Source organism: Paroedura picta, chromosome 10 (genome assembly GCF_049243985.1).
Source record: "Paroedura picta isolate Pp20150507F chromosome 10, Ppicta_v3.0, whole genome shotgun sequence".
In the NCBI taxonomy this organism is placed as follows: domain Eukaryota; kingdom Metazoa; phylum Chordata; class Lepidosauria; order Squamata; family Gekkonidae; genus Paroedura; species Paroedura picta.
The window spans coordinates 67,931,094-67,948,861 of NC_135378.1; the positions used below are offsets into that span (position 1 = coordinate 67,931,094).

At 40.2% G+C, this 17,768-nt stretch overlaps 2 protein-coding genes across 9 annotated transcripts in view; one reads left to right on the plus strand and one right to left on the minus strand.

Annotated features, from left to right (window-relative positions):
* Positions 1-17,768, minus strand: part of RPL34 (ribosomal protein L34) — a 305,621-nt gene that overhangs the window by 231,123 nt on the left and 56,730 nt on the right. The gene's annotated exons all lie outside the window — the stretch shown is intronic.
* The window catches only part of LEF1 (lymphoid enhancer binding factor 1), a 106,036-nt gene that overhangs the window by 50,228 nt on the left and 38,040 nt on the right, over positions 1-17,768 (plus strand). For all 8 annotated transcript variants that reach the window (XR_013224881.1, XR_013224880.1, XM_077300643.1 and 5 more), the window contains one exon: positions 13,931-14,063. Coding sequence is in view for 6 of the 8 variants with exons in the window: in XM_077300643.1 (XP_077156758.1) it covers positions 13,931-14,063 (133 nt within the window). In the remaining 2 variants the exon portion in view is untranslated. The remainder of the gene's footprint in view (positions 1-13,930; positions 14,064-17,768) is intronic.

Consider the following 17,768-nt stretch of genomic DNA (forward strand, 5'->3'; position numbering starts at 1 on the left):
TGTTTATGAGCTAATCTGTAAACCATGCGACCACCATAGGGGGAGGGGGGTGTATGTAACATTTCTTTCAGCATTTCTTTCATTGCTTCAGTACTTTCACCTAGTAGTGTTGTTGTGTGCTACATGTAAGGCATGTAATGTCTGTCGTGTACAAGCAAGGCATTCAGTGTATACAAATGATAGCAATGTATGCATATGAAACAAGGTATACAATGTTTTACAACTGGAAGATGCAACTGTTTTTTTGTAGCCCCAGCTAAACAAAACAGCAGATTACTTAGTTTGGCTGTTGTGTGGCATTGGTTAAAGCAAGGAATGGACGGGCCCTGTACTCTTTGTACAGAAGACAGCTGCTAGTTAGAGGTTACCTGAAAAGGCTGCAATAGGATTTAACTGAAATCAGTTATAGTTCTATACTGATTAGAGAGCTGGTTGATGGTACATTCAAACCAGAGAGTTTTGTGCATTTATATTTACACTAGCTCTGTACAGACACATAGCATATAAATGGGTATCTGTGTGTGGTGGTGGGTAAATTGTGCCATGTATCCTTGTCCTAATCATGTTAGTTTGAACTTTTGCACAGGATCCTAGGCACAAGTTCTGCTCAGTGTGTGTGTGTGGGAAGCGAATGGTGTGTAGGTAGAATGTTCCTTTCTACCTTCTTTGACCTTTTATACATACTGCCTTAGACAATTGACCCTCTTGTTTTATGTATTTTTACCTTTTGTAAATTGCACAGACTCAGGCTGGATTACACATTATTTAGAAGATCTGTGATTCCATCTCTTAGGGGTATGAATTAAAAAACACTCCAAAGAAGGAAGGCTCAGGTATGGTTGTGGACTTCCAAATATTGGTAGTAGATTGAGAGCAAGAGCACAACATTCAAAATATTTGGACTCTGAAACGTGTCCCAAAGTGATTAACAAAAGGAAAGCTAAGATAGCTGTAAAAACAAAATTGACACCTTATTTACATGACAATGAACAACAAGCAGTAGTAACAATAAAACTAGTTGAAGGATCAAACTAAACTTTGCTCTAGTTCGAACAATGACAAATCTCTCACAAGATCCTGAGTAATAATCCCTCTACCATGACAAAGTGTTCCAAGAAACAGTCATTTATGGTGGCTACATATTTTGTTGCTTTGTTCATTAACTGAATCAGATTAATAATAATGTTTGAGTCCTGCAGCACCTTTTAAAACCAACAAATTTTATTCAATAAATGAGCAAATAAACCTTTGTTGTTCTTAAGTGCTACTGGATTATAACTTCTTTCTGCTGCTTCAGACCAACACAGCTGCTCACCTGAATCTATGTTCAGAGTGAGAATAGTTGAAATTGCCCATTAATACACAACTTTATGTTCTGCCATACCACTTTCTCTGTTTCATGATCTTCTTTGGAATTTTGATCAGGTGGGCAATTATGGGTCCCACAAACTATACAATATAAAAAACGTTTAGCGCTGGGATCCCAATATATGGAAATATTTTTGGAAGTTTAAAAGGAGACAAGTTCTAGGACAGCAACTAATAATTGGAGATTAAATTGGAGGTATTTTAATGTTGAATTGCATTTGAATTACTCACTAAGTTTTTCGTCGAGGAAAACTGAAATCACAATTATCAGAATGTCGCCAAGGCTAATTTTTACTCTTAGTTGATAACCGTGATAGGGCTCTGTTTGTTTTGAACTAAACTACTGTACTGAACAATTTTATTGTGTGTCAGATCTTCCGATAGCCTATGGCCTAGCGCAATAAAGTTTGATTTTGACTTTCAACAAGGCAACTACAATAAATGCTGTGAAACAAAGTGTATCACTCCTCTATTTGGGATTCACATTAGCCTTTCATCCCAATTTCATTTGATCATAAAAACCAATTAAAGATGGTCACTAAATTTGGATAACAAAACCTCATTTTAAAAATTAAAATCTCCAGATATACCAAGGAATGTTTGTGGGAGGTATAAGGTGTGGTGTAGGATTTGTTGCTGTGAAGAGCATTACTGCCTTGATCTGAATGCAAGGCGATCATTTTTTTGTCTGATATTCCGAAGAACTGGAGCCTGGGATTGTATGTGCCACACACACAGACACGCACACAGAGAGAAAGTGCCGTGATAAACTACTATTTTATGTGCTAAATGGTTCCTTTTCAGCCTGGTCAGTGGGGACATTATAGAAACTTTTTTTTAGGTTAACAGCCTTAAGTGTTCCTTTCCCGTTAACCTTTAATGTTCATAATACATTATGACATCCGTGTGACAAGGTGCTTTAAAGCATGACTTGGGGCCATTTAGTTTCATCGACCTGTGAAGTTTTGCAAATTTCTGCTGCTTCTGCTTTGCTCATTCGGGTCTGAATGTGGACTGCAACCTGTAGCCTGCACTCTTCTAGATACCACTTGGAAAGAGTTTTGGTTTACCTGCAGTGGGTATGAAATGGGCTGCATAATGCACAGAGTATGCTGTATAACTTGAGATGGGTGGCAGGTGGGCACGTTTTCTTTGCAGTTCTTAATGGTCTTTAAGATCTGTGTGCGCAGCTTACTTCTCATCCTGCTGTGACTGTTGTAGCCAGGGAGCCTGAAGGTGAGAATTGCCCCCTTTTCTCTTTCACACCTATCTATAGCCATGGGGAAACCTGCAGACCCCTATTGTTCAATGCTATCCCCCAGAATCGAGGTAACTGAAATTCACGCAACATTACTTCTGTATGAGGAGAAAACTGAAAATCAAAATTTGTCTGATATATTTTATTTTCAGCAGCCAAAGTATCATAAAATGCTCCAGAAACTTTTTACATGCCCCAGAACTACTCACAAGACTAGTTGTTTACTGCAAAACATAAAAAGGATAAGAGAGAGTTACAAATGGCTTCCAGAATGGAGGCTTGAATCTATAACGAGAGCCAGTTTGGTGTAGTGGTTAGGAGCACTGACTTCTAATCTGGCATGCCGGGTTTGATTCTGCACTCCCCCACATGCAGCCAGCTGGGTGACCTTGGGCTCGCCATGGCACTGATAAAACTGTTCTGACTGAGCAGTGATATCAGGGCTCTCTCAGCCTCACCCACCTCACAGGGTGTGTGTTGTGGGGAGAGGAATGGGAAGGCGACTGTAAGCTGCTTTGAGCCTCCTTCGGGTAGGGAAAAGCGGCATATAAGAACCAACTCTTCTTCTCTTCTTCTTCTAACTTGATGCAAATAAAATTTGGGTAGCATAAGGGCTGCTAAGGCAGAGCAGGAAACAAATGCCCACATTCCCACTGTAAATTCAGCAGTTAATCTGTAGAAGTGTTTCAAACAGTGTCATTGCTTATAAACGGGTTAATATGGTTGATAATTTTGTCGGGCATGAATAGTGCTTGATTCCATAATGGAATGTGTGCTCTTTGAAAGGAAGGGTATATGTGTTACTATTATGGAGGGTTGTGCACCTGTTTTTGCATATCCAAAGCCTCTTCATTAAAATTTGTAATACGATGACTCTATTGTAGTTTGAGTTACCAACAGTCCTGGAGAAAAAAATGTCCTGTCTCTTTTACAGATGTTTAATGTGTGCAGAGGAGTTGCTGAAGCTTTTCCTGACATTGTGGTGAATAACATTGCCTGATAAGTAACTTGGGTCGCCACCTCAGGGCCAGGAAATATCTTGAGATTTGTGTGTGGAGCCTGGGGAGGATGCAATTTGAGGGGGTGATACTCTCAGCAGGGTACAATGCCATAGAGTCTAGAGCAGCCATTTTATTCAGGGGGATGGAACTCTATGGTCTGGAGACCAGTTTAATTGTGGGAGTTCACCAGGACTCACCTGGAGGTTGGCAGCCCTATATGTAATATCCATTAAAGGGATATCCATTTTTCTCCAGGCAGTTGGCAACAGTGATTACATGCTCTAAAGAAGCTGAGATGGAGCAAAACATGTATGTTGAAACAACCCACTTCTGTTTGCTGGATGTACTTCCTAGATCTTTGGAAATTTTTTAACAGAGGCTAGATAGCCATCTGACGGAGAGGCTGATTCTGTGAAGGCAAAGGGGTGGCAGGTTACAGTAGATGATCAATTGGGATGTGAGTGACCTGCATAGTGCAGGGGGTTGGACTAGATGACCCATGAGGTCCCTTCCAACTCTATGATTCTATGATGTATGTTTGAAGGGTTCTGTCTTCTGCTGGTGGTGGTAAAAATAAGTACTGTACCTGGGTATTTTTATTAGACTGTCTGGGAGGTAAAACAAAATGTTTTCATAATTTTATCTAGACTAAGATTGTTCTGGCCATGGAGCTTCGGTCAACAAAACTCAGTTAACAAGTATCTTTTAGGAGGAAGAAACTCTGCCATGTGTGACTGTTTAGCTAAGGAAGTCGATGGTCAAATTATCATTCTTCTTTCCCCAGAACAGGTGACTCAAACTATGCTTCAGTTCAAGGAAGATAATATACAGAGGAAAGAATTGCAATTTTTGCTCAGTTAATTCCTGGCAAAGGCAGTTTTCTGATTTGTACACCACTGTGAAATTCATTTGAGCTCTCTGAATTGGTTTCTAAGGGGAAGTTGTGCAATCATGCTCCTGTTTCACTTATAGTGGAGAACAGCAGAGAAGATGGTTAAACAGAAACAACCTGGCATGGGATGCCTCTGAGCCTGTGCTGCTTTGTTCCGTTCCCCACTGGGTTGGCCCAGCATTTGACCTTGTGTTCAATATAAGAATCACTGTAAGATTAAATGTGCGCCATCTGATAAATCTCTATTGTCATTTTCGTCCATGCAAGTTCAGTTGATTTTGGACCCTTTAGCATTTTGAGCAATGTTAAATGTTATGATATTTTCACATCTTTGGTTAACGCATCGGTCGGAATTTGGAGAGGTGTGGGTGGAAGGGAGACCGTTGCTCATTTGTATATCTGAATTCAAATAAAGATGTTAAACTTGATCAGTGTGTAGCCTTTTTAAAATAAATAATCTATGCTACTGATTTCTGCTCCAATTAGTGACAGTGTTCTAGATTTTTTCAAAATTGTACAATGTGCATTTACAAGACTGGAAATATTCCTTAAATTTAGAACAATTTTTCTCTCCCCCCTCCAAAAAAAAATTATGGTAAAGGTATGTTGAGCCTTACATTGAGATCTGTAGTATTATATGTCTGAAATCAGGGGTGGCTGCCTTGAATTATTTTCAGTTTTATCCCCTCGTTTTTGTACTTCTTCTTTCACTCGCTAACAATGAAATTTGTCTGGAATATACCCAGGAATTCTAGGGCCTAGTCTGCACACAATAGATAATGCACTTTCAAAGCACTTTAGAAGTAGATTTTCCTGTTCTGCACGGGAAAATCCAGCTGCCAAAGCACATTGAAAGTGCATTATCCTATGTGTGCAGACTAGGCCTAGGTATCACAGATTAAATGTCCAGACCTTAAAGGAAATGGTAAATACCTTGATGTAGTAGACCCTCTGAAATTGCTTTTTCAGGGAACAGAGTGGGAACGAATGGGAAATTCCTGCATCTACTATGTAGATGGAATTCGGAGTCCTAAAAACACTTTTGAAGAGCTTAGTGCTGTTGGTCAGGATGACACTCTTAGGTTTCTAGCTCTGGGTTGGAAAGTATCTGGAGGTTTTGAGGGTTTAGCCTGGGTTTGGAGAGGAGAGGTACTTCAGTGGGTGCATAATGCTATAGAGTCTGCCTTCCTTGTGGTCATCCCCTACCCCTTTGACTAATATTTGTTTAGTTTGTTTATTTGTTCTGAGTTGTGTCTTTATAGGGTTGTATCACATCTCACCATGGTTTGCTGTACAAGTTCTTGTTTGAATTTCCAAAGGTATAAATTTTAGAAATGGTTGCTTAGTTTCTCTTTCCATCTGTTCAGCATTCCCATTTCTCTGCCCTAGGGCCCTCCAGAGACAAAGCAATGGCCTTTATTACAGTTTGTTGACAGAGGTCTTCCTCAGAGGCTCTTCTCTGAGTCACCTCATCACCAGAAGTCAGGTGGGTGATGACGGTCAGCAATAGAACCACTTTTATTGTGGCATCACAGTTTTGGAATACCCTCTCTCATGAAGTTCGATTTACACCTTCTTTGCATATGTCAGAGCACCAGGCATATATTTGAATTGTTTAGTTGAATTGTCTGTCATTTGTGCTTCTTAAATTTGCCATTAGGCTTTATCAGTATTGTTCAATATATATTGATGATCTCAAGGTACTTCTACTGTTTAGTTTTACTGTTCTATTTTTATTGTGGGCTTGATACTAATTGGAATAATTGCATTCCACCCAACTGAACCCTGGTTTAAAAACTGTCTTCAGGTCATGTTTTGTATTCTACTTAGTGGGCCAGTCACAAACTAGGAGTGTCTGTTTTGACATGCTGAACTTAACAGTTTACTTTCCTTCGCCTCATGTGTTGTTGAATTGACTTGTTGGCTCCATTTAGACATGACAATGAACTACTGTAGTTAGGAATGGGAAGGAGACTGTAAGCTGCTTTGAGCCTCCTTCGGGTAGGGGAAAGCGGCATATAAGAACCAACTCTTCTTCTTCTTAGGTTTGTTATGACGCGTTGGAAATGCTTGTGCTTGTGTGTTTCCATCTATTTCATTCTTTGTGTGTGGCTTGGAAAAGAGGGTCCTCCTGGTTCACAACAAATATGACCTGTTATATTCAAACTATATTAAACTGTAAACCAGGATTTCAAATCAGAATCATAGAATCATAAGGGTTGGAAGGGGCCATGCAGGCCATCTAGTCCAACTCCTTGCTCAACGCAGGATCAGCCCAAAGCATCCTAAAGCATCCAAGAAAAGTGTGTATCAGGATTAAACCACTATAGTTCCAGTGTAATGGCGAACTATGGTGGCTGAAAAACATGCAGGCTTTAAGGGGGAGGGGCTGTGGCTTATCTTCTTGGCATGTAAAATGTCCCAAGTTCAAGCCCTCCAGCATCTCTGATTCAAAGGACTAGGCAGTAGGAAATGTGAAAGTCCTCTACCTGAGACTCTGAAGAGATGTTGCCAGTCTGAGGAGACAATACTGACCTTGATGGGCCAATGATCTGATTCAGAATGTGGCAACTTTTTGGTATCATGAATCCTCAGCTGCACATGAGAGATTGAGAAGGAAACATATGAGCTCAAGGGCTTCTATGATTCATTCTTAGTGACCCATCATTGCTTTCCATTACATCTGCGGGTTTGTTTAATTTCTTGACAGCTGCTTTGTAAAAAAAAAAAAAAAAAAAAAAACCCTGGAGAGGCACATTTGCTGCCTGCCCTAATTAACCTGAATCAATACCCCTTACTCTTGCAGGGCTTAGTTGCACTGCTTACCTTGCTACTATGACAGCTTGGTCATACCTGAAAAGCACTAGTGCATGACAGTAGAACAGTAGGAGGAAATGTCTAAAATGATCACACCAGCATTTGAAAATTCAGGAATATTTTAGACTGGTCTCACCTAGCCTGAAAGCTTCCCAGCACTGACTCAAATACCTGTTTGTCTTATTAGAGAAGTTTATATGGCTTATGACACATGAAAATAAAATTCAAAAGAAAGCACAATATTGATAAAGTGCAAGCCAATTAATAAAATCTGCTTTTAAGCACGCCACTATTTTATGAATTGGTTGTGCTCTAATGCAGTGGTCCCCAACCTTTTTATCACCGGGGACCACTCAACGCTGGGGACCACTCACCGGGGACCACTCAACACCTTTTACTGAGGCCCGGTGGGGGAGGGTAGTTTACTCCTCTACTCTCAACCACTGCCCTAGCGCTCTCTGATCGCTATGGTAATGTTTAAACATCCCTTCAAAATAAGATACAGACACGCCACAACAATGAAGTGTGTTGTAAAGGGCTGGGGGGGTGAAGTAAAGGGCCAGGGGGGGGGACAAGGCGTCCTTCGGAGCCCACCTCCAATTAGTCAAAGGACCACATGTGGTCTGCGGCCCACAGGTTGAGGATCACTCCTCTAATGGCATCCGGAGTTTCTAATATTTGGTTAAGTTCAACTGATATTTCAGAAGTTCTTAGTCCCTGTTTCCATCTTTCCATTCAGCTCCTGTTAGTTGTGGCCCTTTATAAACCAAAAGTTGAGAGATAAATAATTTAACTGAATAAACAAAATCTTAGAAGAGTTAAATTCTTGCAGACTCTATATTAGCCAAGCAACTCAGTTTAGCCAACCTCTTCTTAAGCCACAAGAAAAGGATTTAAGTAATTTAATGTATACATTCTTGCATATTCCAGGTTGCCAGCTTTGATTGCCAGCTTTGGAAAATACCTGGAAATTTGGTGGGTGGAGCCTGTGGAGTTTGATAGTCACAGAAGCCTGAGGGATGAATGTAGACTAAGCTGCAAGAAACTTTTCATGCATTTTGAAAACCCCTTTTTAGAGTGTATGAGAAACGTTACACAAATTATAAATTGTTTATGACGCCACAGAGCCCATGCTCCAAAGCAGCCTCTTTCTCCAGGGGATCTGATCATGGTTGCCTGGAGGTCAATTGTAACAGCAAGAGATCTCCAGGTGGTACCTGGAGTTTGGCAACTATATGCATACCAGAACTGCAATTACAGGAATGCGGGAAATAAAAACATTTCCATTCAGATCGTACATTTGACATGGTTAAGGGAGCTCATTTGTAGTTGGGTACGTTACTTGAATCATATCAGGATCAAAAAATGTTTTGTAATGTAGGATAAAATGCTGGGTCAAAAATGCAAGAGATGAGAGCTGTAAGTTTGTATAACTTTAAATGACACTGTGGTATGAAGCATGTCTTCTTTTCAAAAAGAATCTTTTAAAATGCAATTTAGATTTGATCAAGGATTGAACATTTGGAAACATTGGCTGCACCCATACATTTGTTTCTGCTTGAACAAAGACGTGCAAAGATCTCTTTAAGGAACATTCCTTCCTAAAAAAAGCAATCTTACTGTACACCTCAATGCTGCATGACCCGGAGACCCTTGCCCATGTAGAAGGGGGAGGAGAATAAAATAACTCTTTGTTTTATGTCTCAGCTTAGGTAGAAAAAAGCAGCTAAGGTGCATAGTGTGTTTTCTTGATTTGGATTTCTGATGTACCCCCACACCCTTCATCTGTCTAGTCCTAAGCTAACACTGTTTTAACAATGAGGACTCTTGCGGTACTTAAAAACACGAATAGATTTTAATGAAGGTAAAGTTTTTTTGAAATAGCTTCTGTATGAAACTGAGTGTGACAGCCATAAATCTAGTAGTCTTCAGGGTGGCACAAAATTCCTTTCCCTCTTTGTTTGTGACAAATGTAACGTGGTTATTACTTTGGAAATTAACACTCTGAGATATCACTGCTGGGTCCGTGTCCCCCCCCCCCCTTTGACATGTTGTGCTGTGTTTAAAATACTGGCATATAAAACTACCAATGCATTGATTTAAGACTGAGGCCCATAACTATAGATAATGTGAGACTTGGTATCTATTACTGTGCATGGTAAAATAATGCATGGCAGTGTGAGCTATCTCTTTTGGAAGCAACTCCTCTATCTTAATGGGAATTCGTGCTACTTGTATTTGGTCACAAATAATGGCCCTAATGCTTGTTGGCTTTAAAACACCTATGAGTACTGCTGCTTTCCCCCCCTTTCCTCCTCATACTCTCTCTCTCTCTCCCTCTTGCAAAATATAAGACAAGGCCAGAGCTTAAATTAAAATCCTCAGGTTCTTATCTCCTTCCCACAGGAAAGCAAATCTGTGTTGAAAACCGTAAAATTAAGAGGAGAGCAAGGTTAGCATAATTTAGTAGAAATTCATGGCGGAAGCTTCTGAGCTATATGACTGGAGGGATAGGTCAGACACTAAGATGATACCACTTGCTAATGCAAGTTCCTTAAGGTGGTGCTCTAAAAACAAGGGGGAAGGTATGCAGGGGGGCAGAATATGGCCTAGGAGGAAACATGATGCTGGCTTCCTCCTTGTTCATTCTAAACAAGGAAGGCTTATTACACACAGACCTTTTTGTATCACATTGGTATTCAAATAAAACCGGGATCAGTTAACATTGCTCTGTTCCTGTTTTTTAAATATTTTAGATATGGCATGTTTGCAGAGCCAGTTCCTGCATTTTGGCCAGAATGATCTTTCTCTTTTATACAATATTTGTGATTTGTTGTTGTTTTTGAAGCATGGACTGTAGTAAAATATATGCAGGATCCCTCCCCGCCCCCCATCTCCACTCTTTCATAGTTCAGCCCACCCATGGAAAAAGAATTAAACGATGGTGCATAGAGTAATAATGCAAATGAGGCGCCAGCATTTCTTTTTTGCATAGATTTATGCTGTGAAAAAAGGAGTAGGAATTATTCTGGTAACTCCAGCATTTCTTTAGCTTGAGGGGACTGCTACATGGCAGGGTGTTTTTTCCCCCTTTTTGTACTGCTGTACCAAATTTTATCAAACACTGTATTTAGTCTTGATTTTTGAGCTGTGTCTCTCCATAGATAGGGCAGCAGAGAAAAGCCATGACCCAGATAGATTTTTAAAACTATATTATGTTACGCCAATAATTAATGTTGGTATGAACAGTTCTTTTGTCTTTCAAAAGCAAGTGACCCTAACTTTGGGGAAAGGGGAAGGTAAGGGCTTGAATATAAAAACCCAGATAACTGAGAGGCTTCACCCAAAAGCGCCGGTGTATTTATACATGCAGATTATTGTGGCTTTATAAAATGTTCCCATCATGAATTTTAGAGGTTGCATGTCAGTTATTTAGAGCTTTTTTCTTCTTTTTTTTAAAGAAAATCAGTCAAGAGAATGATTCTGGTTTTGTTTATCAATATGAAAGATACAGGCTGTGTGCTCCAAGCTGAATGCTGCTACGGTAACACCTGTAGTTATGATAGATTGATTACATTTATAAACCACCCCTCTTGGCACTGCTGTCTCAGGGTGGTGTACAACAGTTAAAATGACAACAACAATTTAAGTTATATTTAAATTACATAAAAATTACCACGAGACACTAATTAACTTTTTTCCTTTTAAAAAACTGATCTGATTGAGGTGTCCCAACTGGGGTTCTCGGAGGGAGAAAGAGCACTTATGTTGGTCATTACAGCCTGGCCTCAATCAAATGCCTGGCAGAAGAGCTCCATGTTACAGGCCCTGCAGAACTCAAGAAGGCTGTATCTCCTCCAGGAGCTCATTCCACCAGAGGGGGGGCCATTCCACCAGACTGAAAGGGCCCTAACCCCAGTTGAGGTAATGTGGGCTTCTTTCAGATCAGAGATCACCAACTTGTTGGAACCAGTTGAGTGTAGTGCTCTCCAGGAAGTATATTTGGAGAGGCAATCCCTCAGATACATCGGGCCCAGACCATGAATGGCCTCTCGTTCAATCCAATTAAAAATATTTTTTAAACTAGGTTCTTAATTAGTGACATGACCCTTTTCATTTAATAAATGCTTGAGATTTTTCATAATAGGATCGTGCATTTGCACATGATAACGGGTCCCCTAGAAAGATTGATTTTTAATTCCTGTATAACCTGCCTCTCTGACTAAGACTCAGTTAGTATTTGCCTTAGGGTTATTAACATCATGTTGGAAAATTCCTGAAGACTTGGAGTGGAGCCTTGGATACATGGAGTTTTAGGAGGGAGGGACTTCAGCAAAGTATAATTCCATAGCGTTCACTGTAATTCCTAAAGATCTCCAAGCCCCAGCTCAAGGTTGGTGACCTTGTACCCACCTGACACGTCCTGCTCTGTTCTCCCCCCTGTGACCTCAACTAAGTGCACATTTTCAGGAACACTGTCAGCCTTACCATGATTAAATGTTCCTGGGTTAAAATTTTCATTTGGGGTAACATTGCAAATGCCGAGCCATGCTTTGGGTCTTCATTGAACTAGCCTTGAAGGGGTCTTGGGCTTGCTTGTCAAGATGCCTCTTCTCACTTTCACCATGCACTACTAATTGCTGGGATTTTCCAGAACTCCTTGAAAGCTTAATGTTGGGTCTGAATACAGATTGTAACTCCAGGCTTAATGGTTGGAGAAACAATTGCTTCTTTAAAGAAGGCATTGACTATAAAAATAGGTTAAAGCTACTTGAAAAATCCAAACTTGAAAGTAATGGTTTTAATTAGTTCTGCAGGGCCTGCAAGACAGAACTGTTGCACCAGGCCAAGACCCAATCTAACCATTGAAAAGGGCTTAAGCACTCTGCTGGATGTGAAAAAAGACCTTCATTATAATGATGTCGTTATCTACCCTAAGCTGTATTGGAAGGGTGGAATAGAAAAAGAAAGATTTATTTATTTTATTTAATTCAGCTTACATATTTCTTACCTTAATATGACATGCCGTTTCTGTTACTTCACAGAATATCTAAGTTTCAGTTCATTTATTGGAAGTTCCACTTATAAATGGGGCAGCACTTAGTAAACTGCCTTGGGAAATGGAGGGGAGGAGTCTGCAGCCAAAATGTGTCATGGCAGGCACGGTGTAAATTGCCTGATCTGCCCACAGTTCATGCATGAACCCGTAACTTTTATATTCGGCTTTACTTGGCATTGCCATTAAATGATCTCAAAAGCTTCAACAGTAAAACCTATTGTGTAAGTGGACATTTAATTTAATTTAAACCTTGTGTTCTCCGTAGAGGTGGGCAAATTCATCCTCTTATAGTTTTCTCTCAGTGATTTTTCTCTTATATTTTGGGTTGGACAGGAAAGGTTTATCCTTGATATAATAATTTGATTTGTATGGTGGTTAGCTGCTTTTTTTGTGATGGAGAAAATTATTCTTATTAGTTTTAATTGAAAGTGCAGTAGAGATGGTAGCTTTGCTGAATCTGAGCCAGCATAATAGTTGGCAGCATTCTGCATTTCATAGCACATACAATGCATGTGTTCCCATAACACTTTTATTATGCTTATAAACTGGTTGGCAGTGTCCTGTGTACTTATGTACAGGGTGGAATATTTTGAGGTGCTTCAAAAGTATGATAAAATCACTGTGTATATAATATAAAATCATTGTATAACTCAGTCGCCAGTTGCAGTTTAATCGATTCTACACTTAATCTGAGTCAAGCCATAATGTTTCCAGAATCCAAGAGACTGGATTCCCTGAACTATAGAATAAAGACATTGGGTTTTTCATCTACACTTAAAGGTACCTGGCTTTGGCTCTGTCTGGATCTTTAGTTACGTTTTGATTGTCTACATATTATTAAACAGGGAGGCTACAGTTCTGGTAGCCATCACCTCCCTTTTTTTGTGATGGATGAACTACTTTCATACTCTTGGTAATTAAGTCGTCAACCCAGCTGAATACAGCAAAGCAGAGTGATTGTCAGGCCACAGCATAGTCCATTAGTCCTGGAGTCTGACAAGTGCTTGACATCCCCATTTTTGCAGTCTCAAGTAGGCATCAGAAGTAGGAATATTACCAAGTCACTGATGGGACATTATAGGCAGCTTGTGGGGCTGGCTTGGTGAGTTACACCTTGGGGAAAATATAAGAATTGCCCAGTGTAGTGAACCGAAGAGAGGCATCACTACGCAGTATGTTATGTGTCATGCATTTCATATGTGTTATCTCATTAGTTGACTAAGAACAGATCCTGTGCAGGTTTTTAATGTGAATGTGGCCCAGGATGGCCCAAGCTAGCCTGATCCCATGATACCTTTGAAGCTAAACAGAGTTGGCCCTGGTTAGTATTTGGAGACCACTAAGAAAGACCAGGGTCCCTATGAAGAGGCAGGCAATGTCACACCATCTCTGAACGTATCTTGCCTTGAAAGTCCCTTGGGATTGCCATAAATTGGCTGTGACATGAGAGCACTTTACACAAGAGGTGAATATGATGGCCTTTCTTTGTGCTTACACATCCACAGTGATTACCGATGCTTTTGTTTTGGTTGCAGTCAAACAAAGTACCAGTGGTCCAGCCTTCCCACGCGGTTCATCCTCTCACCCCACTTATCACCTACAGCGATGAGCACTTTTCTCCAGGGATGCATCCTTCACACCTTCCCTCAGATGTCAACTCAAAACAAGGTGGGACCTTAATTTATTTCACTAACTAAAAGGACATTAACACAACAGCCATTCATGTTTTGAGGTAAAGCCTGCAATTTTGAGAGGTTTTTTTTCCCTACTCAAGAAGCCAATTACCAGGATTTTCTCAACATTCTTCCTTGTTGATAAAAAAAACTGTGAAACTGCAGTTTTATCCCTTAGTCTCTACTGTACCAAAGTATTGCAGCACTGATAGTTTTCAGCAGCTGTGCATTGGTGGTTCTTCAATGGAGGAGGGTGATTTCACCTTTTCTTAATATGTACACATTTAAGTATTATATTAAATGCTAAAGTTCATCTCCTGATTTTAAACAGTTTAAGAGTAAATCTGATGTTAATCAATGGCACAGAATAAATACATCTAATTCTCAATATGACCCCATTTATGGATACATTAATTCAGGGACTGGAATTGTGAACAGACAAGACCGATCTTTCTACAAAATGGTAAAAAAAAAAAACAGGGTTGCAGAAAACACTGTAATCTATAGAAGTAGGGGAGAGAGGTCAAACTCTCAACATAATAGAAGTAGTCTCTGTAACTTTAAGAATTGATTGCCCACTGAGATCTTGATGGATCTTGATGCAACCACAACAATACTGTCAGCTTTCAAAACTTGGATTCTTTAAGTAAAAGACAGGGGCCTTCTGGGGTCAGCTTTGGCTATTCTGGGCACTTCTGCTAACCTCCCTCCTGTCCTAGAAAGCAGAACTCACTGGGGCCAGGGCCAGACAACTTGCTATCATTACTTACTCAGGTTACGGGGTAGCTACTGGATTGCATAATGCCCCACAAATGTCTTTGGGATCCAGCAGCCTCACCTGCCAACTTGAATGACTTGATTAGGCCCAGCAATGGTCACCACACTGGCAACTTTCTATCACGCAACTTTTGCAACTTGACCAGAGTTTTCCCAGGAAGAGGAAACAGGAATAGGGAAAGCTTCTAATTGCCTGAACAGTGTAAAGTTTATAGCTGGGGTGGCCAAATTGTAAGATGAAATAATTTGTGGATGGTGGTACAGAGGGATACAGGGTGACTCCTGCAAATCATTGTGAGTTCCTTGCTTCTCTTATCTATATATCTAAAACACACAAAGTAATTTTAACTACTTCCTGACTTCAAATCGGACCACAGAAGCTAGTTCAGATTAAATTCTGTTGGTTTATAGGGTTCTTGTTGGGTTATAGGATTTGCAAATTAGCTTATCTACAACCTTCATTTCAAAATATATATTCCACTCTTTCTCCAAAAAGGCATCATGTAAACCTTGAGCTGGTATATTTTACCAGTCATTCCTGTCCATTAAAATTCCAAGCACCTGGATTTTGCAGTATTGCTATATATAGTGTCCAATCACTTAAAGATCAACTTCCACTTGGAAATAACAGTAGGTTAGCTAAGACAGAATGCCTCTCTGCACCATTCCCAACACTAAGGTAATTTCCCCCTCCAGAACAAAACTCACTGTCCCACCCATTCATTGTCTGATATCTGTAGCTTTTGTTCAGTGCTAGGAGCATCTGGGAAATAGTAGAATAATCTTTTCACTAAAATCCTTTAGTCAGAATGGCATTGAGTCATTTTTATAAGACAACAAATAAAAGATTTTATTTACAAAGAGGGAAAGGTGGTTGAAATCAAGCTTTTAAAATATACAAATCAGTCCTTATTCAGTTAGATGTTACATTTCTTATTTTAATGGAGAGGTTTCTTTATTGTGTTTATTACTAAATGCCTTGATTTTACTCTGATCTTTGCAGTTCACCTGAACTCCCCTCGTTCTTAGAAAGTGGGCACTCTCTTCCTTTCTGAGGGCACTGACGCTGTATCTCGCACACATGTATGCTAGGAATTTGCCCCCAAGTCCGTCTCTTCCTCAGAAGGATTTCCCTTTCGATGTGGCTTGATTTGAGAGCAAACACCTGACTGGCCAAATTCTCTTTTCCAGATCACTGCTCTGGTTGACCAGACGCTGTGTGGATTAGCCCTGTCAGTCAATAAAACCCAGTACTCTTACTAGTTTCGCTTTTGATGAGTGTTTCAGCTAAGGATTTGTCATGCTCAGCTCTGACCAGTCTGACTCGGCTCTGACTGAAATATACTCCCTCCAGACCACAGCCAGTATAACAACTCCCCCTCAGCTGTGACTATCCAGTTAAAGGGCTGAAAGCCTGTTGCCTTCAGAGCCTGTTCCCCTTGCTCATAGTAAGGGCTTTTAACTCTTCCCTCACTGTTGCTGTTGTTACCCCCTTTTCCTAAGTGCTATCCATCACTTTTCATCATCCCTGTCCATTAAAATTCCAGCCATCTGGATTTTACAGCATTGCTATGTACATAGTGGCCAGTCTATGTACTAATCTTGCAAAGGCCTATGGCCTAGTGCAGGGGTAGCATTCGCTGGCAGGGGGCTCCTGGGAATTGTAGTCCATGGACATCTGGAGGGCCGCAGTTTGACTACCCCTGGCCTAGTGCAATAAAGTTTGACTTGACTAGTGGCCAGTCAGTTAGTGATCAGCTTCCACGTGGAAACATCAGCATGTCAGCTTGCAAACCTGGTTATCTGGTTTAAAAAAAATAAACAGATTCTGTGACCCTGGCTTTGGCTTAGGTCTCTGTGGCCTGTTGCCTCAGGGGAGGGGGTATACAAATATAATAAATAAATAATCGTGTACATTGCATCAATATTATGAAGATAACTTATTTTCATTATCCATAAGTGTTGTACTCTGATTTGTTTCTCTTTCTTGATGCTAAGTGGAAAAGGTCTGGTGAAATAACCAGAAAATCTAAAAATACCATTGAACAAAACTGATACTGCTGGTAGATAATGTTAGGTTTTCATTAAAATTGTTTTTATAAGTATCTAAGGAACTTATGAGAAACTCTAAATTAAACTAAATTCCCGGACACAGAGTGGTTAGAATACAGGTTGCTGGAATTCTGTAGCTTGATCCAAATACATGAACAGTCTATGTGCATACGTATTAACCTGACTTGAATTGAAAGGACAATTTAATGCAGATTTTTCTGACATACTGTAAAATCTGAGGTTTCTGACTATATTATATTTTAATACCTAGAAATTTTTAGGCTAATGGAAAAGAATTATTATGAGCTTGAGGTTCTGGTGTTAGAAGTACAGCTTGGCTGATTTGGGGCCAGGCATTGTATAAGTAGATGGCTGCTAAAGTGAGCCACAACTCTTAGGGGCCCACTAGAATATGAAGGAAACCAAGCTGACAAAGAACACAATAGACACCAGCCAGAACATTGCTTGCCTGATGGAGGTGGTATGGGATCGGGGATCACGGTGACAACTGTGCCATGGGATCACCAAGAGTTGGACACAACTGAAGGGCTGACAACAACAACTGAACATGAAATGGCAGGCTTCGTGCAGAATCCTGTACACTGAGTTTTGAGAACTTAAATTTGTACAGAGAAGAGGGAAGAAGTTGACTGAGAAAGCAACCCTAAGCAGGCCTACTCAGAAGTCTTCTTGTGTGAATTCAATGGCTCTTTAATCCCATTGGAAGTATTCCTAGAATTGCATTCTTAATGTATTTGTGCAGGGCATAGTTAACTAAGACAGCGTAGATATTTGAGTGTTCATAACAAACTTTTTTTGGGGGGAGGCTTAGATAAAAGGAGAATGAGCTAGCTGTATGAATAAGTAGACA